Below are 21587 nucleotides of genomic sequence, written 5' to 3'. Positions count from 1 at the left end.
CGGCGAGGAGCTCACTGCCCACGCAGCCGTGGGTGGGCCGGGAGGTCCCGCCCCTTCGCAGCGCGGAGGCGTGGCCTGGGGCGGTCACGTGTCGCTGAGCCCACATGGAGCCGGCGGGGCGGCCGCCATCCCGCCCCGTCTCCTTCCTTTTCTCCCTCCGCCGGGCTCGGAGCGCTCCCCGGGGCTTCACCTGCTCCCGGGGCACCCCTGACCCTCACCTGGGGTTCGGTAGTGGAAGGAAGGGCTCCCGCTTCCTTCTCCCCGCCGTCCGCCTGCTCGCTCTCACTCTGCTGAGCCGGGGGAGCCACTCGGCGGTGGGGCATGGCGGTGCCCCCGAGGTCTGGTTCTCCTCACCTGGGGAGAGGGGGTTCACAGGTCACAGAGCGTTCCCCGGGCCAGGCCGGGCAGGGGTGCGCTGCCATCCCACCCCCAGAGGCGTTTGGATATATCCCCTGTCCAGGGAAAGGCGGCTGGACTGACGCTCAAACCCCTCCGCAGGAGAAGGCTACTTCCAGCCGTACCAATCCCTTGGGTCAGCTTAAAATAACTATGAAATAGCAACCCCGCGGCCTTTCATCATTTTAACTCTGTAAATTATTAATTAAGCGCAGCTTTGGTACGTTGTCTTACCATTTTGGGACCGAGGCCCAGGAGCACCGATGCGGTACAAGCAGTACCTGCTGGCTTTAAGGCCTCTGTGCCAGACTCAAAGCCTTCGCTGATGTAGTTCAGCAAAGAAAATCGGGAATACTGTCACATTACTCGCTTCACGTCTGTTTACGCCAAACTGTCCCACAACAAATACAAACATAAAAGGCAGTAACTCCTGCTACAGAGGTCAGTGCCTCATTGCTCTGTAGAACTCTGTATTCTTGAATGAAACCAACTCTTCTGATTCACATTTTCCTTTTATTTCCTTTTTTTCTTTTCTTTTTTTGCATGACTGGAACTTTTGGCCAGTTGTTTTTCCTTCCTGCTTTTCCTTTCCTCCCAGGAAACAGTCAACAGCAAGTTATTACCCAGAATGATTACGTGATCCCCAGCCCCATGCCTTGGAGACAGGTCTTGAGCCAATAACGGTCGCTGTGACACAAGCATGCGTGCGAGGGGAAGAGGGAGGGCAGCGCAGGAACTGCATTCCCCCACAGATACACTGAGTCAAGTGTGAGTAGAGCTGGTGACTTCATTTCTTAAAATAAGGAAAGGAAGGTAGTCGTGGTCAATGGCAGCAAGAGACCCACTGTGATTGAGTCCCCTCTGAAGATGTGGGCTGTGCTACTTCATTTCTTTCTGCTCATATTAAAAATTGAGCATGGGGAGCTTTCTTTCCTGAAATACTTGTTGCTTTGGAAGAAAAGGATGACTGGCACATTTGAAGCAGAGCGGGATATACAATTATATAAAGCAGCACAAAGATAGCTCAGATAAATCCACTTAGGTCTTCTAATTTTTCAGGCACAAAAACCCTTGCAAATGTGTCTCTACTAAGAAAGGTGAATTTCTGGAGCAGGTGAGCAGAGTGCTGCTTTCACTGTGTAACTGGCAAAGTGCACTGGGTTTTGTATGTAACTGCTGCTACACAGTCTACTTGAACCCAGTAGTTCAAGGGGTGAGGAGCATCTGCAGTCATGTAACTAATTCTCAGGACCTCCTGCTGTGACACCGGCAAAGAGACATCAAGGAAATCTTGAGACATACAGAGATGATGTCTTAACTAACGCCATAGCACAGTTCCACACTCAAGCTGGGAGTGGAGTTCCAAATCCTGCCTCCAACCCTAGCCTCCATTTTCCTCTGTCCAAATAAACCTGGTCTGTAAGGCTCTCTTTCTGCCTTCATCTTTCCTTCCTTACTTGGAAAATCCATATCTCCCCCGCAGCAACCATTCTTCCCCCACCCCCCTAAAAACAAAGTGCACCAAAATGTGACCTTGTTGATTAACAGTCCGGCCAGCTGCACGCTCAGGAAGTGGAAGCACGGAGACAAAAGCCACCCGAGACAAGAAAACAGAAATAGATAAAATCCTCACCAGCGACGTTGACGCGCTGAGATCAGAAAGGCAGAGGATGAAAGGGCAGGAAATGGGTTTCCAGTTGCAGGGTAGCAGGTACCAAAGGCAACAAAATGCTTGGAAAGGAAAGAGTTTACCACTGAGCTACACTACATCATGGAATGTTGTGCCCATGTGTTTTACAGCAGCCACGTGACTTTAGCACTACCAAGCTGTCCAGCTCTGGGCAAGCACTCAGTAATAGCCCAGGAGGCCACCATGTGTACAGGATGATTTTCCCCCTTTTACAGAAGAATCCAGCAAAATAAAGTGGTTCAGCCAAAGTCACTCAAAAACCCATCTAACATAGAACTGATAGTGTCCCGAGAAGTCCATTTGCTCTCTGTTCTAGCTCCACTGCTATCTGTCACAGATCTAAATGCTGATCTGAATTGAATGGAGTCCCAGCTGCCTTTGACCAAGGATTCTGAGGGAACCTAGTTCTTAATTTCTTGTAACCAGGAATCTCAACAGGCAAACTCAAAGACTGAATAGGTTACGGATAACGACTTACCCCTACAGATGTCAGTCCAGAACCAAAGCAGTTCATGGGGGCAGGCAACAATGTCAGAAGCTGACCCTAATCTGGTCCTGATGTGGGAGAAGAAATGCAGACTACGGAAGTTCTGTTTTACCAGCCTGGAAGCAAACAAAACCATCACCATCCTTTTTTCCAAGGTCCAAATGACTACCGCTCCCAACTGTGTTCATGTGTCACCCACATGCTGTGCCTGCTGCAACAAACACAGGTCAACCTCAGTCAGGTACATCCCTAGGGCTTTTTGCCATGTGAGAGCATCTGGCAGAGAGGAGCTGAAAGGTCCTCGCTTCCTGCGCTCCACAAGGCCAGCGGTTCCTGTGTCAGCAGCTGCTGACCCAGCGATAGCATGGACACCTGTCATAGAGGCATTGAGGACATGCCTTACATTTCTGCTTTGTTCCGGATATAAGCTGTGAATTCATTTATATTCAGAAATTAGGCCGAAGAAAGCACTAACACCACAAGGCTGATCAGAGCAGAGACTGATATGAAAAAAAAGTATAAATTAAATTCACCTCTTAACTCTGCCCTATTTCTTACTCCATGAAGAACCTCTCACTTCCCAAAATCCCAAAGAGGACGTTGGATTAACCTTTTCTGATGTCTATATACAACTAGGCAGTACTGTAGTAACAACATTTAAAAATCCAAGTGGACTTGGAAGGATAAAAGTGCTCCAGGGCAAATAATAATTATTCTTCCTGAGTACTTATACAGCTTGTCAAGTAGGCTGAACTCAGACCTATACTGAAGCTAGGCTAAGACCAGTAGGTGAGCTAGTAAGTTTAAAGGTAGTTTAGATATGCACATCAGATGTAGTGGCTGCAGTACAGCCAAAAGAGTTAGAATTTGGAAAAAAAGTTCACGTTTTCTCCTGTGGGCTTTCTGGAGGAGTTCATATCCCTTACTCTGGCCATTGGATCAATCTGTGATAGTAATCCACGGCTGTCCTTTTCTAATCATCTTCACCATACAATATTCACATACATATACAAAAATAACCTATGTAGCTGTGGTAACTGAATAGAGAGCATGCAGAGAGCCTCAGCACTGACACACAGTCAGCACAGTTACCAAGCAGAGGATTACTGCCATGAACTAAAAGGACTTTTTTTGGTTACTCTGTTAAACAGCTGAACTGCAGCCAGGCCCCTCCATGTGGTTGCCTTTCTAGTACAAGATCAGGCACAGTGTTCAAGCGATCTGCGTATTTACAGGGCTACAATAAACCACACAATTGTGTTGGATTAAAAATATAAATTAAAAGATCTGTGAAAAGCCCCCTGGGATATGCTACATGACTTGCATGTTGCTTCTCATACTCCACTGCCCAGGCCGTGACCAACTCTTGGGTAAATCCATCAGTGACAAAGAGCATTTACCCTTTGTCCCCTACCCCCTGCATTAACCACCCTTCCATGTGGTCATTTTCCTTCCTGCCGAGAACTGACTGCAGCTTCCTCTGGGGCCCACCATCACAGCTCTTAAATCAGGCAGAGTGATCTCTCCTGAGTGAAGCAGGTCACTCCCTTCCTCACCATGCTGAGCTCTTTATCTCTGCCGCCCCTGCTACCCTGGGAAGCTGTGGAACCGGAAAGCAGAGCCAAGCCCCCTGCATGGCAACTCAGATGAGACACAGCCTCACACTGTGGTGTTCAATTAAGGAAAATAATTCTCCAAGCAGCACTTCTGCACACCTCTAGGCCTTGCTACGGGCACTGAGAGATGTTACCATGCAACTACAAATGCTGTACTAGAGACCTCACAGGTCATGGCAGTGCAGTTTCTTTAAAGGGTTATTGCGAGAGCCAGAATTTGGGGACTAAAATGACAAACACGTCTGCAAAATTTTCAGGGTGCTAGCAAGCTCTGCATAGGAGCTGCGGATGAGGACTGAATGCACTGGCAAGAATCCATGCAGGGTTCAACAAGGCAGCAGCAGGTGGAACTGAAGACCACTGAAGGTCAGGGGCACAGGCTGAGCTACAGGTGAGGATTGCTTCTGTAATAGCAAAGGACACTGCAGGCTGACTGGGCGGTCTCCACATTCCTCAGTGGATGTCTTGCTCTACAGCACTAGTAAGACTAGGGCTTGGTGGCATGGGCTGAGCTGAGCAGGGAAGTTTTCACAGCACCTGCTTGAGAAAATGGATTTCACCAGCTCCATGAAATATTAAACAAAATGGCAGAAGAGGAGCCAAGAATGCAAGTGTCAAACACAAGGCTGGAGGAAACAACTTTGTAAACACCTTGTTCCTGCATTCTCCTCCAGCTCCGTGCCTGAACTCTCCATGGTCACTCAGGTCTGAAAATAAACCAAGAGCTTTTAAATAGAGGCCAGCAACAGAGCTTTCTTTAGGAAATGCAGGTGTGGAATGTGACCTTTTCTCCATCGTGTGGCAGGCCCGCCATGACCCTAAATCAGGTGGTCTGCTAGCAAGCAGGCTGCTACAGCTGGACAACTACAGACATGTTACTTTGAGTAACTGTTGTCAGAAGAATGGCAGCTTTGTAGACTTGGCTACAAAGCAGGGGAAGAAAGGAATTTGCTATGGATATAACACAGGAACATGTTAACACACTGGAATTGGACTAATACAAACACCATTCAAAACCCCATTAGGTATGACACCAAGTTATGTGCCTTCAGAGCAGAAAATCAGGCTTTTCCTTCTTTGATGAATCAGAAGTAATTGCTGTGCATGCTGAGAGCACAGTGACTCATTAAAAAAAAAAAGCTAACAGAGCTATTAATCTTGTGTTTTCATGACATACTTGGCATTATCAAGTAACTACTCATACAATGCGAAGTTGTATACGATCTTAACAGGAAAGCCCAGCGCACCATCCTTACGCTGTTATTTACATGATGACACTAAGATTTCAAATACCACTCAAGATGAGAGACATTCTCTGAAAACATCTCATGGGAGCAGTAAAACATGGCGGAAAGAAAACTCTTCTGTCAGGAGACGTGTGCAGATACCAAACCGTTGTGCAACCCTTCAGAATTGTGCCAGATAAGCGTGACATGGCAGCTAATATGATAAAATAAGGAGACTTAAGAATACGAAGGGCAAAGCTGCTGCACAGAAAAAAGCACAGACAATTATCAGAAGTGACTGGAAAAATGGGCAGAGATGAGAAATGTGCTTTTTCACCATTGCATCCTGCAAGATACAGTCTGTTTAAAGCACTTCAGTTTAGTGGCTTCAGGTTGCAGTAAAGCTCTGAACATTTACTCAATGCAGAGGAACTGCATGATTTCAGCACTGGCTGATGAGCAGCACTTAATGAGGCTCTGCAACAAGCTGCATTAGCGAAACCTCACAGCACACATTTGCACAGTACGGGCCAAAACCAACCCTGTCTTCCCAGCACTGTTTGCCTTTCACATTTCCTTCAGCAGCAAAATGAATCTTCAGATGAATGTTCATTAAAGAAACAATCCTCACCAAAACACAGAGATGAGTGATTTTTGGTTGGGGACAGGAGATTACAAAATATAAGGGATGCTTTATGTCTTTAGGACCCATTTGTTATTACAAGAGGCAACAAATCCCGCCTTCCACAACACTGCCTTCATGGCACAACAGCATGACCCAAGTTAGGATTTTGGCAACCTGTGTCCTACAACAGAATCACAGAACAGTTGAGACTGGAAGGGATCTCAGGACATCATCTAATTTTTACACCCAGGATGCTGTTGGGCTTCTTTGCCTCCAAGGCACGTTACTGGCTCGTGTTCAACGACGACACGAAGGACCTCTCTGACCTTCTCTGCAAAGCTGCCTTTCAGCCAGCCAGTCCCCAGCATGGGGTTATCCCTCCCCAGGTGCAGGACTTTGCACTTCCCTTTGGTGAACTTCACGAGGGTCCTGTTTTCCCATTTCTCCAGCCCGTCATGGTCTCTCTGAATGGCAGCACAACCACTGGGTGAGTCAACCATTCCTCCCAGTTTTGCATCATCTGCAAATTTGCTGAGGATGCACTGTCCTATTACCCAGGTCATTAATGAAGATGTCAAACAATATTGACCCCATACTGCCATAGTCAAAGTGAAGGCTTTAGACTCAGTCGTCTTTACAGAGATTTGCCAGAGAAAAAACAAACAAAACTTTCCTCCACCTCCCACTCCCGGGAATGTATTTTATTCTGTGCTATATCCTGACACATCACTTTTGCTGTGTCTGCAACAGGAGTTTGCAAGAGGAATGACACCTTCACAAAAGAGCCATAGACATGCGGCTAAACAAATTAATGACGTTAGGGCACACAGACAAAAAGCAATAAACCGTAAAAGATGCAAGCTATTTACTACCCAGCAATGCACAAACAGAGTTAGCTAATTTTGTATAGAAACGGGAGCACCAGGGAGGGTGCAAAGATTAAAGCAGGCAGGAAAATATGTGGATTTGTTTTGATGGAAACTTTATGACTTGCTCTAGTGTAGAATCAGGTGTGGAAGTGACTTCACTGCAATTATACAGTTACATAAAAAGACTAAATAATAACCAGAAAAGAATCTGCATGCCTTGTTTTATTAGATTAAAATGCTGATCTGGTTTCAATTATTTAGTAGATTGATACAGTTTTAGCCCATTGGCCATACTGATAAGATCAGACTGCAAATAAATAAAGAGAATGGTGAACGGAAAGAATAGGAATCACAGTTCCATCGCTGTTTTTCCAGATACGTTTCAGGGTATTTCCTGTACATTCCAGTACATTTTACAATATGAATTTAGAGCAGAACAACCACCCATTCTAGTGTATAATTCAAACTCTGAAAGAGACACATATCTCTGCAACAGTGCAAAAGGAGGAGTTGGACTAGTACCTGCAGCACAGTCTGCATGTCAGTATAACAAAGCAGCTTTCACCCAGTTTTTACTTTGGCTAACATCTGGTTCTTGATTCTTTCTTTCTTTAATTAATAACAGTAAACCCAAGTAAAGAGACTATCAAGGCCAAAAGAATGCTTAACCCTTTAGTGCTAACAAAGATAGGCATGCTAGTGCAAGAAGTGCAAGATGAAATAGAATCAACATCCATGGCCTGTCTACACTAGGATTCCCAAAGAGCTGAGTCAACAGAAGTGCTGCAGTAAAGTGAAAACTGCTTGCATAGGCAGTGAAGGAACAAAGACTTTCTGCTCCCACTGAACTGGAAGAAACTGAATGGCTTTGCTATCTTTCATAATCAAGTTCTCAGAGAAGCAAAAGAGAAACATCCACTACAGAAACTGATTCAGTGAAAAGAGAATATATATGAGCAGACAACACTGATTTAGTTTCTTATTTAAAGCTGCAATTCCTTATTCTGACACTCAGCTGCACAACATACCCTGGGCCATAAGTAAGATTGAGAGAGGGGAAAAAGAAAAAAGTCACTGAGAAGACAGGAGGAAAAGTTTTCAGCACCTTTGATATCAGGGCAACATCAGTTAAAGCAATATAGCTAGAACTTCTGGAGCTCAGTATTTTAAAAAAGAGACAGAAATCAGTGCATGTATGGGAGAACTTAGCAGTATCAAGTTAACACTGACACTGGTTGAGAGCACCGTTGATGCCAGTTGAGAGAATCGCCTGGGGAAGAAGCCCATACCAAGCAGCAGTGCAACAAACTCTTAGTGTAACTCTACCAATTACATGAAACCTATGCTCTGTCACAAGCCTTTCACGTGAGCTTTTGACAGAGACATCATTTGTGAAAAATCAATTAACTGTATAAAATGAGTTTGTCAAAAGCACACATAGGAAGATTCACCTCTTTTACTGATAGGTGAGTGACTGCTGATTATAGCTTAGATTTTTAAGTGCCTACCAATTTCAAAGGCTTAAAGAAAGCGCTGAAAGAATTAATACCATCAGATTAATGGCTGCATGTCAGACCAGAGAAGAACAGAAATCAGGGTCATTTGTTGTATTTTGCCCAGTTTCTTATCACTTTCCAGCAAACTGTAAATTTGCCTAAAGCAGCAACCAGCAGTTTTTCCATCTGTACATAAACGACAATATACAAAACCCAAATTCCAGACGCAGCTCAATATGCAACACACAACTGAGTTCAGACCCCTGCTATCCCAGAGTCCACCTTAGTAGCTGCTTGTCTCTGGTGTGTTTCTCACAGCTCGTGGGAGTTTGCGTGAGGCTCCGGAAGCTTGTCAGTATCACAGTTCTTTATCAGCTGAAAGAGGAACTCGACCTGTTTCTCATAATTCTCAACTGAGATTCTCTCATTCAACCCATGGATCCTGGAAGAAAAAGAAGAATGTTTTTCATTCCAGTGTGTATTTGTGACCCACCTGCATATATCCAGCACCTTACTTCCCTGTTCACTTCATAAAGCAATGCACAACATAAAAATATAGCAATATACAACAAATACTGTACTGTAACTGCAATGTCTGTTCCTTAGGCCAACCAAATTTAATGATTCTAAGGCTTAGAGCACAACAACTAAGTCCATGGTGTATGTGGAAAAGAAAAAAACAGTATTCCAGCTCTCTGCCCATTTCTTGGCCATTTATGTCACTGTGCTATACAGTTACAAGAACACTCTACTCCTGTATCATCTGCACCTCAATAAAATGACAAATCAAGTACATGCTAAATAAACAAACAGTCCCTTGCATGATGATGTTCTTTGTTATCACTTTGCTCCAGGAAACCTAACTGCCAGCTTTAAGGAGCAAATAAATTCAGAGGGGCATGTGTCCAAACATACAGATAAATCTCTTAAACAAGGCCAACCACCAGAACAACACCTTTCACACTGCTGCACTATATAAAGGATCCAGTTAGCTTCACAGCATTGGTGTACTACCGAATGGGACACCTAAATGAGGTCTTGCAAGCATTTGAAGTAAAGAAGGGTAAGGGCTAACACTCTCCCAGTGTAATTACCATCCCCTATTTGTGCAGCACCCAAATCTGCAGGAAATGGGTGGCCTAACAGAATGTGAGGCGACACCACCACCACGCCAAGGTATACAAGGTTGGGTTTCCTTCTTCTGCCTAACGCATATCGATTTTCTCTTTGTCCCCACCCCAAAAAGCTGCCCACATGCAGCCAGAATACAGTACCTGGGAAGATCATCTGATTTCAAGAGCAGTGGGTTAAATCGATAAATGGCATTTGTGACGTTAGTGAAATGCCTGCTGTCTGTGTTTCCAATACATGTGCCTGGAAAACAAACCTCAGGTTTACTTTGCATGAAAGCAGCAATTTAATGACCCACACTTTTCCCAGGAGAAAGGAAAGGCATCTGATAACAGTTCTATATAACCTCTAGCTACAACAAAAGCAAAATCACTGGAAACAGTTTATTGGTACATCCTGGAAGAACATTCTCTCTATGAACAGGAGGAGCTGAACATACAATTCAATCATTCTAAGAACAGCCATGATACTCAGCCTCCACAAAAGTTTAACCTTAAAACTGCAGTCCAACAAACAGTACAGAACTAAGAAGGAGCTGCGAGAAAGGGAAGGGGCTGGGATCATAAGGAACAATACAGAAAAGCAGCAATGGCTTTGCCAGCTATGAAAACAATAAAAGAAGAGCTAAAGCAAGAAGACCTCCTACTCTCCCTCACAATTCCTTTCTTCCCTGAAGAGATTCCTTTGTATGTGCAAAGAGTCAAATTCAAGGCTCATTGTTTCTGTCAGTTTCCTGTTTGCTTTTTTACTTCCACTACTAAAAAACAACATTAAAACTTTTAAAACATAAATAGGGAATGGAATAAAAAGAGGAAAAAACAGCTGTTTCCAGCAGTTAACAGCTGGGGTGGAGAAGTACACAGAAAATGGAAACAAGTCAATATTGGGGGATGGGGGAGAGAAAAGCAGGGCGGAAGCTGGAGAGGAAACAATAATCATCATGTGCTTGCTGTTACCTGGGACTACACTGTCAACATCTGGGAAAGTATCCAGAATGGTTCTTTGAAAAATATGGACTCCAAATGTCTGGTCATCCCAAGGACTGATGGGGAGTGGGTCAAAGGCCTCTACTACATCAATCTTCACTCTGTCATCAGCAACTGTGTTTCTAACTATCTCTAGTACCTATGGGTAAAACACAGAGATTAAATAAGCAAAAAAAAAAAAAAAAAAAAAAAAGAGAGCACATCCCTTCTAGATATCAGCAAATGTTCCACTTTCCAGAAAACATTTGTCCATGATCTGCCAACTGTGGCTGCAAACACAGATGGATAGTTAGGACTGAAACAGCGTGGCAGTCTCTCTTCCTCTTACTCAGTGGATGGCTGATACTTAAGCTAATTTTTTTTAACCCCAGTGCAATCAGATGCACATCACTGTCTCAAGGTATTCCTGAACTGCTTCAGTCCTGAAAGGCAGGTGGTTAACCTGCTCCTACTTGGCAGTTAGGTCATCCAAGTAAATAATCCAGAAAAAGCTTCCAGAGAGGTAAACTTTCAGCAAAGCCTTGGGAAGGGAACATATTATTTACTGACAATGTTTCACAGCTGTCCTTGGCTGGACAGGCATGTATGTCATACCTACTGAAGCGTGCAAGATTCCCATATTCTCACAGGTCACAAACGTTAATGCTTCCATTCCATAATCACATATGATCCATGTGCTCTCTGGCACAAAAAGACTTCTGAAATCTGCTCGATCCAACTGCAAGGCACGCTTGCAAGTTTGGTCTGCCTCTTGCTCTGCTCCACATTCAAGAAGCCATAGTAAACAATGCACTTTGCAAGCCATCTCAAAGGAGAAGAAAAGACCTTAGATAAGCTGTGTTTCTGACAGTCTCCATAAAGGAGCAATTCCCAAATCTTCCCCTTCTACTGCTTGTATGAATACAGGGAGAGACGAAAAGAGTATTCTTACAGAACAGATCTGCTGCCACAAACGGCCCAGTGCCACTCTGCTCAGAAAGGGATGGAGAACAGCCTCACATCTGGGGGTACAGTAAGTACCTCAGTGGCCTTCTCTGCAGAGTGGATCCGGAAGTTCACGGTTGCTTTTGCAGAAGATGGGATGACATTGATCTAGAAAAAATGAAGGACGAAAATTTAAAAGGAAGTTAAAAACAGATTAAAATGCCAACTGAAAACTCATAAACTGCTCAAACAACTCCAGGCCTCAGACTAATGCTTCACCATTTCCACTAAGTGTGATATCTCTTTCTGTATTCTGTGTTAAAATACCATAAATCTCATCTATAATGCAGATAACTACACAAAGAAATATTCATCAATTCAACAAAAATGAAGTTAGCTGTTATATAGAAGTTTTCTTCTTGAGATAAGCCCTCTCCCTTCAGAAACTTTATATCGACAAACTCTGAAAGTTTGTTGGTTTTTTTAAGCAATATTTTTACCTCATTGTCATATTACTTTTCCCCAAGTATGTAAGTCACTTAACAAACGATGTTACTGAACACACGTAACTCTTCTTTTCTACAGAATGAGTATTTATAATTTTGTTAAACAAGAAACCAGGGTGTCACTTCTCTCCTGGCCACTCAGTGTCACTGTTCAGCCACTGCATCTTGTTTTCTTGTCCAGTGATGCTTTTCAGTAACAGATTTTTTTTCAGGGACACACCAAACAGCTTGTTTATTTTCCAGGGCTACAATATTTTTGGATAGCTACACCTCCTTATCAAGGCAAGATCCGGCTGTATCAGCCAGAACCTGTTATCTCTCAGTCCAAGGTGCACACTAATGTTACTTGAATGAAGGTAAATGCCAGACTTGCGCTCACAAACGCAAGACCCCATCTGGGCTAGGGAAGTGTTTACAACTGTGACAGTTTCAAATACTGTCATTGATACTTTGTATGATTACACAGAAAACTCTCTTTCTTGTCCATCCTAAAATATAAACAATCTTAACACTGGTTTAGAGAGATCTTTTTGTGACAGAGATCAGATACTTCTGAAAGTTTTCAACTGTAGCTAAACCCAAAATCTAAAGTAAAAATGAGACTGGTGGTGACACCACACAGGGTCTAACACCAGGGCCTGTACTCATCTCATAACTGGATATAAATAGCTGGAAAGCAAACATCCTAATTGTCTCATCATACTACATGGAGAAAAATCAAAATGAAGCTACCTTGATCCCTGCATTAAACATCGTGACTGCTGTAGTAGTTCGAATCAAGGCATTGGTGGAAGGTTTCCAGGCAAGAACTCTTACAAAAAAGAAAAAAAAAAATTTCAGAAATAGTAATATTGATAAAACATAAGCACCACAATTACATAGGCAATAAGCTGAATGATGGCCTATTCAATTAACAAAGTGATTATTAATGGTAAAGCAGTGACATTGTCTAAACTATGAAATGGTATAACTGATTTCCTGGGACGACTAGAAATGGCCAGTGGTCTTAATCTTTTAAGGGCGAGAGGCTGGGAATGGTCATCAAGGATGTATTTTCTTACCTGCTGACAATAGGTGAAAACAGCCATAGATTGCTCATGATGAGATTGAGAGGAAACCTGAACTAAGTGGAAGAAACAAAACCACAAATCAGAAAGTTCCTGTTTTTTAAGAAGACAGTGTAGTCACTTGGCTATGGTTGAAACAATTCCAGCAGAAACAGTTAACTGGGAGAAAGGCCAGCTCAAGTCTTCTCCTTTCCAGGAACTACGTAACTATGCTCTAAATTCATATGCTGGGTTACTCTTCACTTACTAACATGAAAATCTGAGAATGAAATCATAGTTCTTTCCTCACCTCTGATGCAAGGTGCTCCACAGTCTTGAGTTCTGGTCCATGGCCAAACAGATTGCGCAAGGGATTCTGCTCCAGTCTACAGCAAAGCAATCAACACTTGAAATTTAAAAAATCTCTGACTATTATTGCTCCAGAAGGTTGATAGGAATTTGATTTCTGAAATGTATCCATGTATTTGAGATGCAATCACACTTTCCTCTCCTGGTAAGTATATCTGTGAGCACACCTCCACGACAGATTTCTGAGCATTCCAGTCACATGCAAAGGCTTTCTTTCAAGAACAGCTGAAAAAATCCAAAAGCCTGACTCTTGTAAAGAATACATGGAAATCTAGAAAAATATCACACCAAATTCCTTCATATCTGGACATATTAAGTTTTTCTAAAATATGTATTTATTAGCCAATTTGATACCTACACAGAGAGGTAATGAAGATTCACCCAGTCACATTCTGACTTTACACCATGTTTACTGGCTTGGATAATTACCAGCTAGAGGTAGCAGGTATGTGCAAGAATAAATTCCAGAGAAATTCTGCAACCCAGTCAAAGCAATCTCTATCACTACAAAATTATGGTAGACATAATGACGCAGCAATTGTCTTGGTTGTAAAGAATCAACTGACACTAGGAACAGTTGAAGTGAAAAGACACTTCAGACACTTGGCAATTGTCCCGTTGCTGGGGATTGCATTTCTGCCCTTCAAAGTGCGCTACAAATTTCAATTTCAAATATATAAAGGGAATTGCAAAATACTATAAATACAAATATTAAAAAAGAAAGTCACGTATCAGTGACTTAGGAGTCTGCTTGACTGTCTTTGATGTCAGACGACAGCGAAGCTCTCACCTGGACATCGCTGCTGCAAGAATGCCAATACTTGTCTCCTTAGGAGGAAAGGATGAATGTCCTGGCTCTTTTTCCACAGTGAAGTTCAGTGTTAATGAACCCTTTTCTGTGACAGCAATTCTGGTCAATGATAAATAAGTAAAACATTAATGCAACTCCAAACACATGCACAGACTATAGGTAAAATGAACTACTCTGCCTATTTTTAGTATCATAAAAAACACCAGAGAAGCAGCAACAACAAATCCTTAACAATCTTTAGATATTTGGAGTACTGATGTCTTGGCTGCTTCTCCAGTGAGCAGACTCTACAGCATAAAATTAACATGCTTGCACTGGCTAAGTGGAACATTCTGCTTTTGTCAGCACAGCTGTGATGGATGGCAAGCAAATGCTGAAGGTCCTTTGCTTGCACTTTTTGCCACTGCTGTAGCTTTAGCAACACGAACACTGCCACATGCCTTGAAAACATATTTTACTGACATTAGCAAGGTCACTTCCCACAAATTAATTACTGAAAATGGATCACTTTCATCATGGTCAATTGCATTCTCTCTTACACAGCTACTGGCTTCTTCACGCCCGCAATGATGCCATCTAGTATTGCGCTTCCCTCATCTAGTAAGAAGGAGAGTTTCACTCCTCTAGCTTCCAACAGAGCTGCAATCTTCATTGCTCCCTTCCGACCAAACACCTGTGAGAATCCAGAGGAACTGATCAGATTAAGCTATGCCATTGGGAAGAATTCTGGAAAACATCTTGCTGTTGACAGTGATCAGTGCTACAGTGCGAAGAATGCAAGAAATCCCCTAGTGAAGAGCTCTAGAGCAACCTGTCAATAAAAGATTCTTCCTAGCAAAATTCATTGGAGATTGTTAACAGCCTAGTAGCAGATGAATTTATATCCACACTGAGGAATGATCTCATTCACAAGTCACCGAACATTACTTTGAATCCTACTAGGTCTTGGACACAATGGTATCTCAGAGCTTTAAGCTCCACAGATTAGTCATTTTAAAGAGGTATTCATTTTAACTATTAACAATTCTTTGTCTTTATATTTTGAAAACTAATAAACAAAACCACCTCATCTGTCTTTGTACCTTTTACTAGTGAGCATACCCACAACAAAAGTGGAACATTTTTGTTAGCTCTTCCTGATCATTTGGAACAACTGTGTAAACCTTAAGCCAGGTTTTCATGTACTATACTCCAAAACGCAACTCCTGCTGCACCTTCCATGCAGAAAAGAATTTGAACTAACATTCTACTGTGTTCTCTTCCCTTTGCTCATCGCACCAAACCCTTTGTCAATGTAATTTAAAGCCAAACAATCAATATATAACTATCACCACATGCCTGACACAGTATCTACCCACATAACCAAGAAAAACAGGAAAGACTTTCTAGCTAAACAGTGTTTAAAAATTAAGCCTTGCTACATACACGAACAACGCAAGCAACTCATTATTTTGATGAAATGAAAGAAAATACCTCTTCATCATGTCCAATACCAACATAGAAAGATCTGCGTGGTCTGTAATGTCTTTTCAGCAAAAATTCTAGAGCTTGCAGAATACCCTGCAGAAAAAAAAAGCAGAATGTATTGTACTACTTTTGTGTGTTAGTAAGAAGAATAAATGTAAAAGAATGCAATGTAACGTGAAAGAAATGTGATGCATCCACAGCCTTTAAGGAGACTTTGTCCTGTTCACAGTTAAGCTTTTATTTCTACAGCTCCTACTGATGATATTCGTATTCTCTGGAAAACACGCTGCAGTTTTTTTGATCAATAATGCTTAAGACTTAGTGTGCTACACAGTGTCAGTGTACATACACAAAATACAGTATAGGCTTGTTCTTGCTACTGATGAAGTCAGTGACAAACTGCACAGGAAGCACAACAGTTATAATTATCCAAGGAATTCACTGTTCCTTTAAACTGCCTATCCTACACACAGTTTGGCTCTGACTTGAGCTACCAAATCCATTTATTTTAATGAGCAGTATATTTTGTACAAAAATGCTAAGATGACAGAAACAGAAGAATGAGAAACTTAATCTGAAGAATGAGAAATGAAATCTACCATTCGCTATATTATTCCATCTCACCTGTTTTTTCAACTTAAGCTAGTTAATTTTTTACATTAGGAGAAATTGTATCGCTTCTACCTTGTCAGCACCCATTTTTGCAGTGTTCACTGAAATTGCTGATTTTTATTGTCTGTTTGTGGAGTTACTTGTGCAGTTCACAGTAGAAGGAAGCACCAAAACAAAGTTCTAAGTTGCAAGGCTTTGAGATTGATGATTAAACAACCTGAATAAACTTTATAGGAGTATGGCCTATGCCACAGTAAGCAGTCACAGCACCTGTGACACTGGTTTGCTAAACAGCTGTTTAAATTTAAATACAGGGCTGTCATGGTAGTAATCTTTGCAAGTCACAAAGGACTGTTTTCCTTATTAATTTTTCCACCAACCTTTTCCCAAATAAGAAATCCTTCACAGATCAATCTTTTTTGTACTTTATTCCTCCCAAATGTACTTAGTACAACAGCTCTTTGTTCTGCCACAGACTAGATAAAAGATACAAGGTTATTTGACTGTAATATTAAATAAACATTGTTTATTTTGAAACTCAAGTCTTTTCAAAGGGCCAAGTTTGGCTCTGAATGCCCGTGTGACACCTGGGAAAAAGTAAAAGGTCTATCCCTGATTTCAAACACAGCATTTGACATCAAATTTAAATATGTCATTTAACCAAATACATTTGCATCTGTGAATATGTTTTTCTGTATCTTCCAAGAGCTTTAACTCTGCTTTCTTCAGTGACAAAAGAACACTCCGCTTCTTCTCTAGGAAAAGTTGGGAGAAAACTGCAGGGCTTAGGCATTTATCACTAACATCCTGCATTTAAAGAGGGGCAAGAGAGACAATATAGTAAATTTAAAGAGAATAGATTCCTCCAATCTGCCTTTTTCAAGCTTTGTATCTCTCTGAAATGATATTACCAAGATGACGTACTATGGCAGAGTTTTTGTTATCCAGCGTTCCTCGTCCATAGATGAAACCTTCATGCTCTGCAGCTGAGAAAGGAGGGAAATCCCAGCCCTCTGGGGGAGCAGGCACAACATCCATGTGTGCAAGCAGCATATAGGGCATCATTTCAGGGTTAGAACCCTGAACAGTAAAGAGATGGCTGTATTTCCCAACAATTTCATGTTGAATGAACTTTGAAGAAAATACAGCCGGGAAGACTGTTAAGAAAAAAATTAAAAACAAGTGAAAAAGAAAAATTAACAATAACGTCCGATTTTATCATTATACACTCCATAGAATAGTCACCTCTTTAGCCTCAATGGGAGCACTGTAAATAAGACTGACCACAACAAATTTCCTTCAGGAAGCAGATGTGCAGCTTCGTTCTCATACTTCTACCAATCCACCTCACTCTGTATTTAAGACTTTCCTAAGCAAAACCAGGAACTGTTGTTCACCAGTGCTGCAGCTGTTTTGCAGGTAGCAATGACAGGACTGCCAAAAAAGTAGGCTGAAGCAGGGGTAGTCTTCCTCTTTTTTTTTTTTTCTTTTTAATGGCAAAGTCATTTAACCAGCTTGAGGACCAAAAACCACCACTGCAAAAAGACATTGGAACCTTGTCTGTTCTAGCTTTGGCCATTGCTACACCAAAGTACGCTGTTGCAGAGGTGACTTATGTATGCCATTTTGCCAGTCCTTTCCTGAGGAAAAAAACAAAATAAAAATCTGTTCCATTACACTCAAGAACCATATATTCTCTTCAATTTGTTTACAAAAATACAATTGAGCAGCAGAGATTGCTAAGAATGAAAGTTCAGTACCTTTCTGAATGTAATTCCCAAATTCTGCCATGGCAGTTGTATTAAAGTCCTCTGGAGATACGGAAACAGTTGGGATTTTAATAGCACCTTCAATGAAATACAAAACAGAAATCATTCGACACTGCAATCAGTCAAACAATACTTGAACTGCATTTCAAAAGGGAAAATATTTATGTTCCTGAATATTTTCCAGGCTTTAAAGATTATTTCACAGATAGCAAGAGCTGCCACTATCCAAAAAGACTGATGTATTCCAGCTGAGCTGTGCGCGTGCAGCACACCGGTATTTCCTCCCAGTTTCAGCCAAGGTATTCCTCTAGATACTTCAACTCCATTTTTAAGCCTAAAGTGTTGAATGATATTGTTAGAAATGCTACTGTCCAGAAGGAGCTGCATTTTGCTCAGGTGACCTGATTCCTCATAGTCATAAACTTCTGGCAGCTAAGCAGGCAGCTTAGTTGGCAGTTCAAGGTTCTTTTTCAATAGTAAGTCAAGGTTGTGATGGCAAGATTGTTTATAACACCTTCTTTCATACTGCTCCAACCTATTAAGACATATAAATAGACAAGTCTTTTGTTGGTCCTTCTAGTCTGCTCTGTAATTTAAACAGGGTCAGACAAGGCTGCTCTCCAACATCCAGCGACTGTCATGCAAAACACTGGTATAACTTAGTCCCAATCACAGCTGCCTTTCCTAACACTATCTGTCAAGTGAGGTTACAAATTCTTTTCAAGGTCGTGTTATTCAAGAAGAAACACAAAAATAAATATCTTTTGTATCCCTGCATTTTCCCATTAAAAAAGTATGTAAACACAATTTTCTAGGCAATAAATCTTACACGCCAGCAACGTATGAGATTTACAAGAACCCAACTCCTACTTGAACAGTCCAGGACTATTGCTTTATGCCAGATTGTGGTTTCCTGCAAACTGCCAACCTCATGAGATCCAAATAGCCTCAAAGGCTTCTGCAGAAGACTATGTCAGAGAGCACAAACACACCCTTGTTACAGACAGGCTGCCTGCAGTGAAGCAGTGTGCAAGGTTTCAGTCAGCAAGAAAGAAAAAACAACCTGACAATGATTTATCCAGTGGACAAAAAGACGCCTAGCAAACGCAGTCACGAGGTGCCTGGAGCCTTCTGCGGGTGTGAGAGGGAAACACTGAAGAAAATCAACACAGGAAGAAAGCTGGCTTTAGGAGAACAAACAACCGGTTTCCTCCAAGGGGAAAGCACCTGAGGAAGCGTCCCTCTTCAGTGGCGTCCTCGTTCCCACCCGTGCCCCACGGCCGGCCCCCTGACGCCGACCTCTCTCCCTGCCAGAGGGCCACCATAAGCCCCAGGGCGAGCTCGGGACGGCCCAGCCGCGACGCCGGGGAAACAGGGGGCCGACAACAACCCCTGACCCGGGGCTGGGAGAGGGGCACACAGGCTGCAGGCCCCCGAGGAGGCTCGGTGGGCCGGTAGAACGGGGCCAGCCAGGGTGGCCCGCCGGGCCCCCTCACCTCGGAGCGCCTCCTTGAGCTCCAGCCTCTCGCCGGCACTGAAGGAGACGGTGCCGCCGCGCCTCGCCCACAGCCGCGGGATCGCCGGGGAGCGCAGGAGGTAAGCGCGGAGCAGCACGGCGGCCACCAGCGCCAGCAACACCGCGCACAGCCCCAGGCCCGCGGCCCACGCCGCCACCCGCCACCGCCGCCCGCTCCCGCCCGCCATCCCCGGCGGACTTCGGGCCGCCGCTGCCGCCCGCCCCGCTGAGGAACGGACGGGCGTAGCCGAACGCCAATCGTCACGCACCTGCCCGAGAGGGTGGCCAATGGGCGGCTTGAGCCCGCCCCCCACCGCGAGTGCTCACGGGAGTTGTAGTTCTGCGCCGAGGCACGTTCGAAATGGCGGCGGGCGGGAAGGTGGGTGGGCGCTTCGGTTCTCTCTCTCCGTGAAATCGCATGTTCCTTATCTCGAGGGGACGTTTAGGAGCTGTGGCGAACTGTGTCTGGTACCCACAACAGCAGGCAATAATGGGAATGTCCCCTCACCCTGGCTTGGGCCTGGAGCCCGCTGGAAGGCCAAGAGCGCTGGGACTCAGGATGCTGCTCTCAAAATGCGGGGGCCCTTGGAGGGAAAAGGGACGCGCATGGGGAATAACCACCTCCAGGTTCAGTGAGAGCCCCAAGTTGGGGAGGAGGATGCTGGTGAGGACCAGGCCGAGGGACGGGCCTGAGTCGGGCACGGTGGTGTGCCCTCGGGTGTGCCAGCCCCACTCCTGACAGGGTTTAAATCGGCCTGGCTTTCAAAATGCATTGCTTCTTGCCTGGTTTCACCAGGGAGCACGATGGAAAAACTGTTCTTCCCTTCTTTACAGCTGTCTTGTACTGAATTTGAAGATTTATCCCATCTTCCCATGGCATAAACTGTCCCGAGATGCTTGATACTGGATGGGAGCTGCCATGGAAAGCCTGCTCTCGAATCAGCAGAAGCAGCGGATGATTGTTCACACATTCTTTATTATCAAAAAAGAACAAAACCAATATTAAATTAAATAAATTACAAACATTTCTGAGCTGGTTATACATCATGCATTTATCAAGTAAGGCTTCAGAGCCATTACACATCAACATCACTGTTACTTTAAGAGCAATAAAGGGACACTGGAAATTAAAACTTTTCTACCCCAGCGTGAATTTGAGCTTCCCTAATTCTCTTGCCTGGGCACTTGGAAATTAAGACTTTGAGCTGGCCTCCAGCAATGCCATTTGCCCACTGATGTTACATTTATTGCCAGAATTGGCCCATGGCTGCAGAAATGAGGTATTCTTCTTCCTGGGTCATCAGAATCGGAGAGCATATAGTCACTGCTGCTACTTTCAAGCCGTCTCTCTTGACATCCCATCCATTATGCTTGTAGGAACTTCAAGAAATACAGTCTATTTTTATACAAGGTCTGTTGCTCTGAGGCTTCCTGCGTTTGGCCTGTTGGCCCCTGAGACTGTGAAATCAGCCTGCTGTAATTAACCCTGAATGAAGAACTGGAAATTGGAATTTTCCTCATTTAACATGATGCCACCTCAGAGATACAGAAATACTGATTAGCTACTGTAGGATAGTTTCTTGTTCCATTGCACCAATTTCTTTGTTGCTTTTTTCAAATGAGCAAGTAAAAGAAGCACTCAGGCAGTAACAAAAGACCATGAGTAATCACCCTCAAAGATAATTTAAGAGAATTAATCTCTTGATTTTACCTTATAGAACAAGCTATACATGGTTCTGGAAAAATCACTGCTGTCTAAGATTAAAATAAGTAATAACCATTAGTTAGTGGGTTTTTCCTTTTGGAAACTAACCTCCTTTGGTTTTATTACTCTCTCCTGCACCACATAATCAGAAACTGAGGTAGAGAAATGGTGACTTAGTTAATGAGGTGTTACATAAAACCAAACTGGCAGGGTCCTGATGTTGTTTCCTTTAATGGTTGTCTAGCTGTGATGGTTCATGAAGCTCTATTTTCCTTAAAAATGAGACATCTGGGAGCTGTAGGAAAGCCCCACTTTCTCTCCCCAGAAAGCCTCCTAGCAA

General features: G+C 43.3%; 1 protein-coding gene across 1 annotated transcript; it reads right to left on the bottom strand.

Annotated features, from left to right (window-relative positions):
* Positions 1 to 7113: 7113 nt before the first annotated feature.
* Positions 7114 to 19768, bottom strand: PM20D1 (peptidase M20 domain containing 1). The gene is made up of 13 exons (XM_069770947.1): positions 19523 to 19768; positions 18018 to 18104; positions 17182 to 17414; positions 15652 to 15738; positions 14718 to 14851; positions 14158 to 14277; positions 13309 to 13384; positions 13014 to 13075; positions 12685 to 12763; positions 11543 to 11614; positions 10493 to 10661; positions 9680 to 9779; positions 7114 to 8847 (listed from the first exon to the last, which is right to left on the bottom strand). Exons 1-13 carry the CDS (start codon positions 19728 to 19730, stop codon positions 8718 to 8720), a joined length of 1557 nt encoding a protein of 518 aa, XP_069627048.1. The 5' UTR covers positions 19731 to 19768; the 3' UTR covers positions 7114 to 8717.
* Between the last annotated feature and the right edge of the window lie 1819 nt (positions 19769 to 21587).

This window comes from Haliaeetus albicilla, chromosome 26 (genome assembly GCF_947461875.1).
Source record: "Haliaeetus albicilla chromosome 26, bHalAlb1.1, whole genome shotgun sequence".
NCBI lineage: Eukaryota > Metazoa > Chordata > Aves > Accipitriformes > Accipitridae > Haliaeetus > Haliaeetus albicilla.
This window is presented reverse-complemented; position numbering and strand designations above follow the sequence as displayed.

Coding starts and splice junctions, on each gene's coding strand:
- PM20D1 (XM_069770947.1), bottom strand. CDS start 19,730: ATGGCGGGCGGGAGCGGGCGGCGGTGGCGGGTGGCGGCGTGGGCCGCG. Junction 17,415..18,017: donor TGGGAATTACATTCAGAAAG/GTACTGAACTTT, acceptor TTTTCTTAACAG/TCTTCCCGGCTGTATTTTCT. Junction 9,780..10,492: donor TGTTGACAGTGTAGTCCCAG/GTAACAGCAAGC, acceptor TTTGTTTTCCAG/GCACATGTATTGGAAACACA.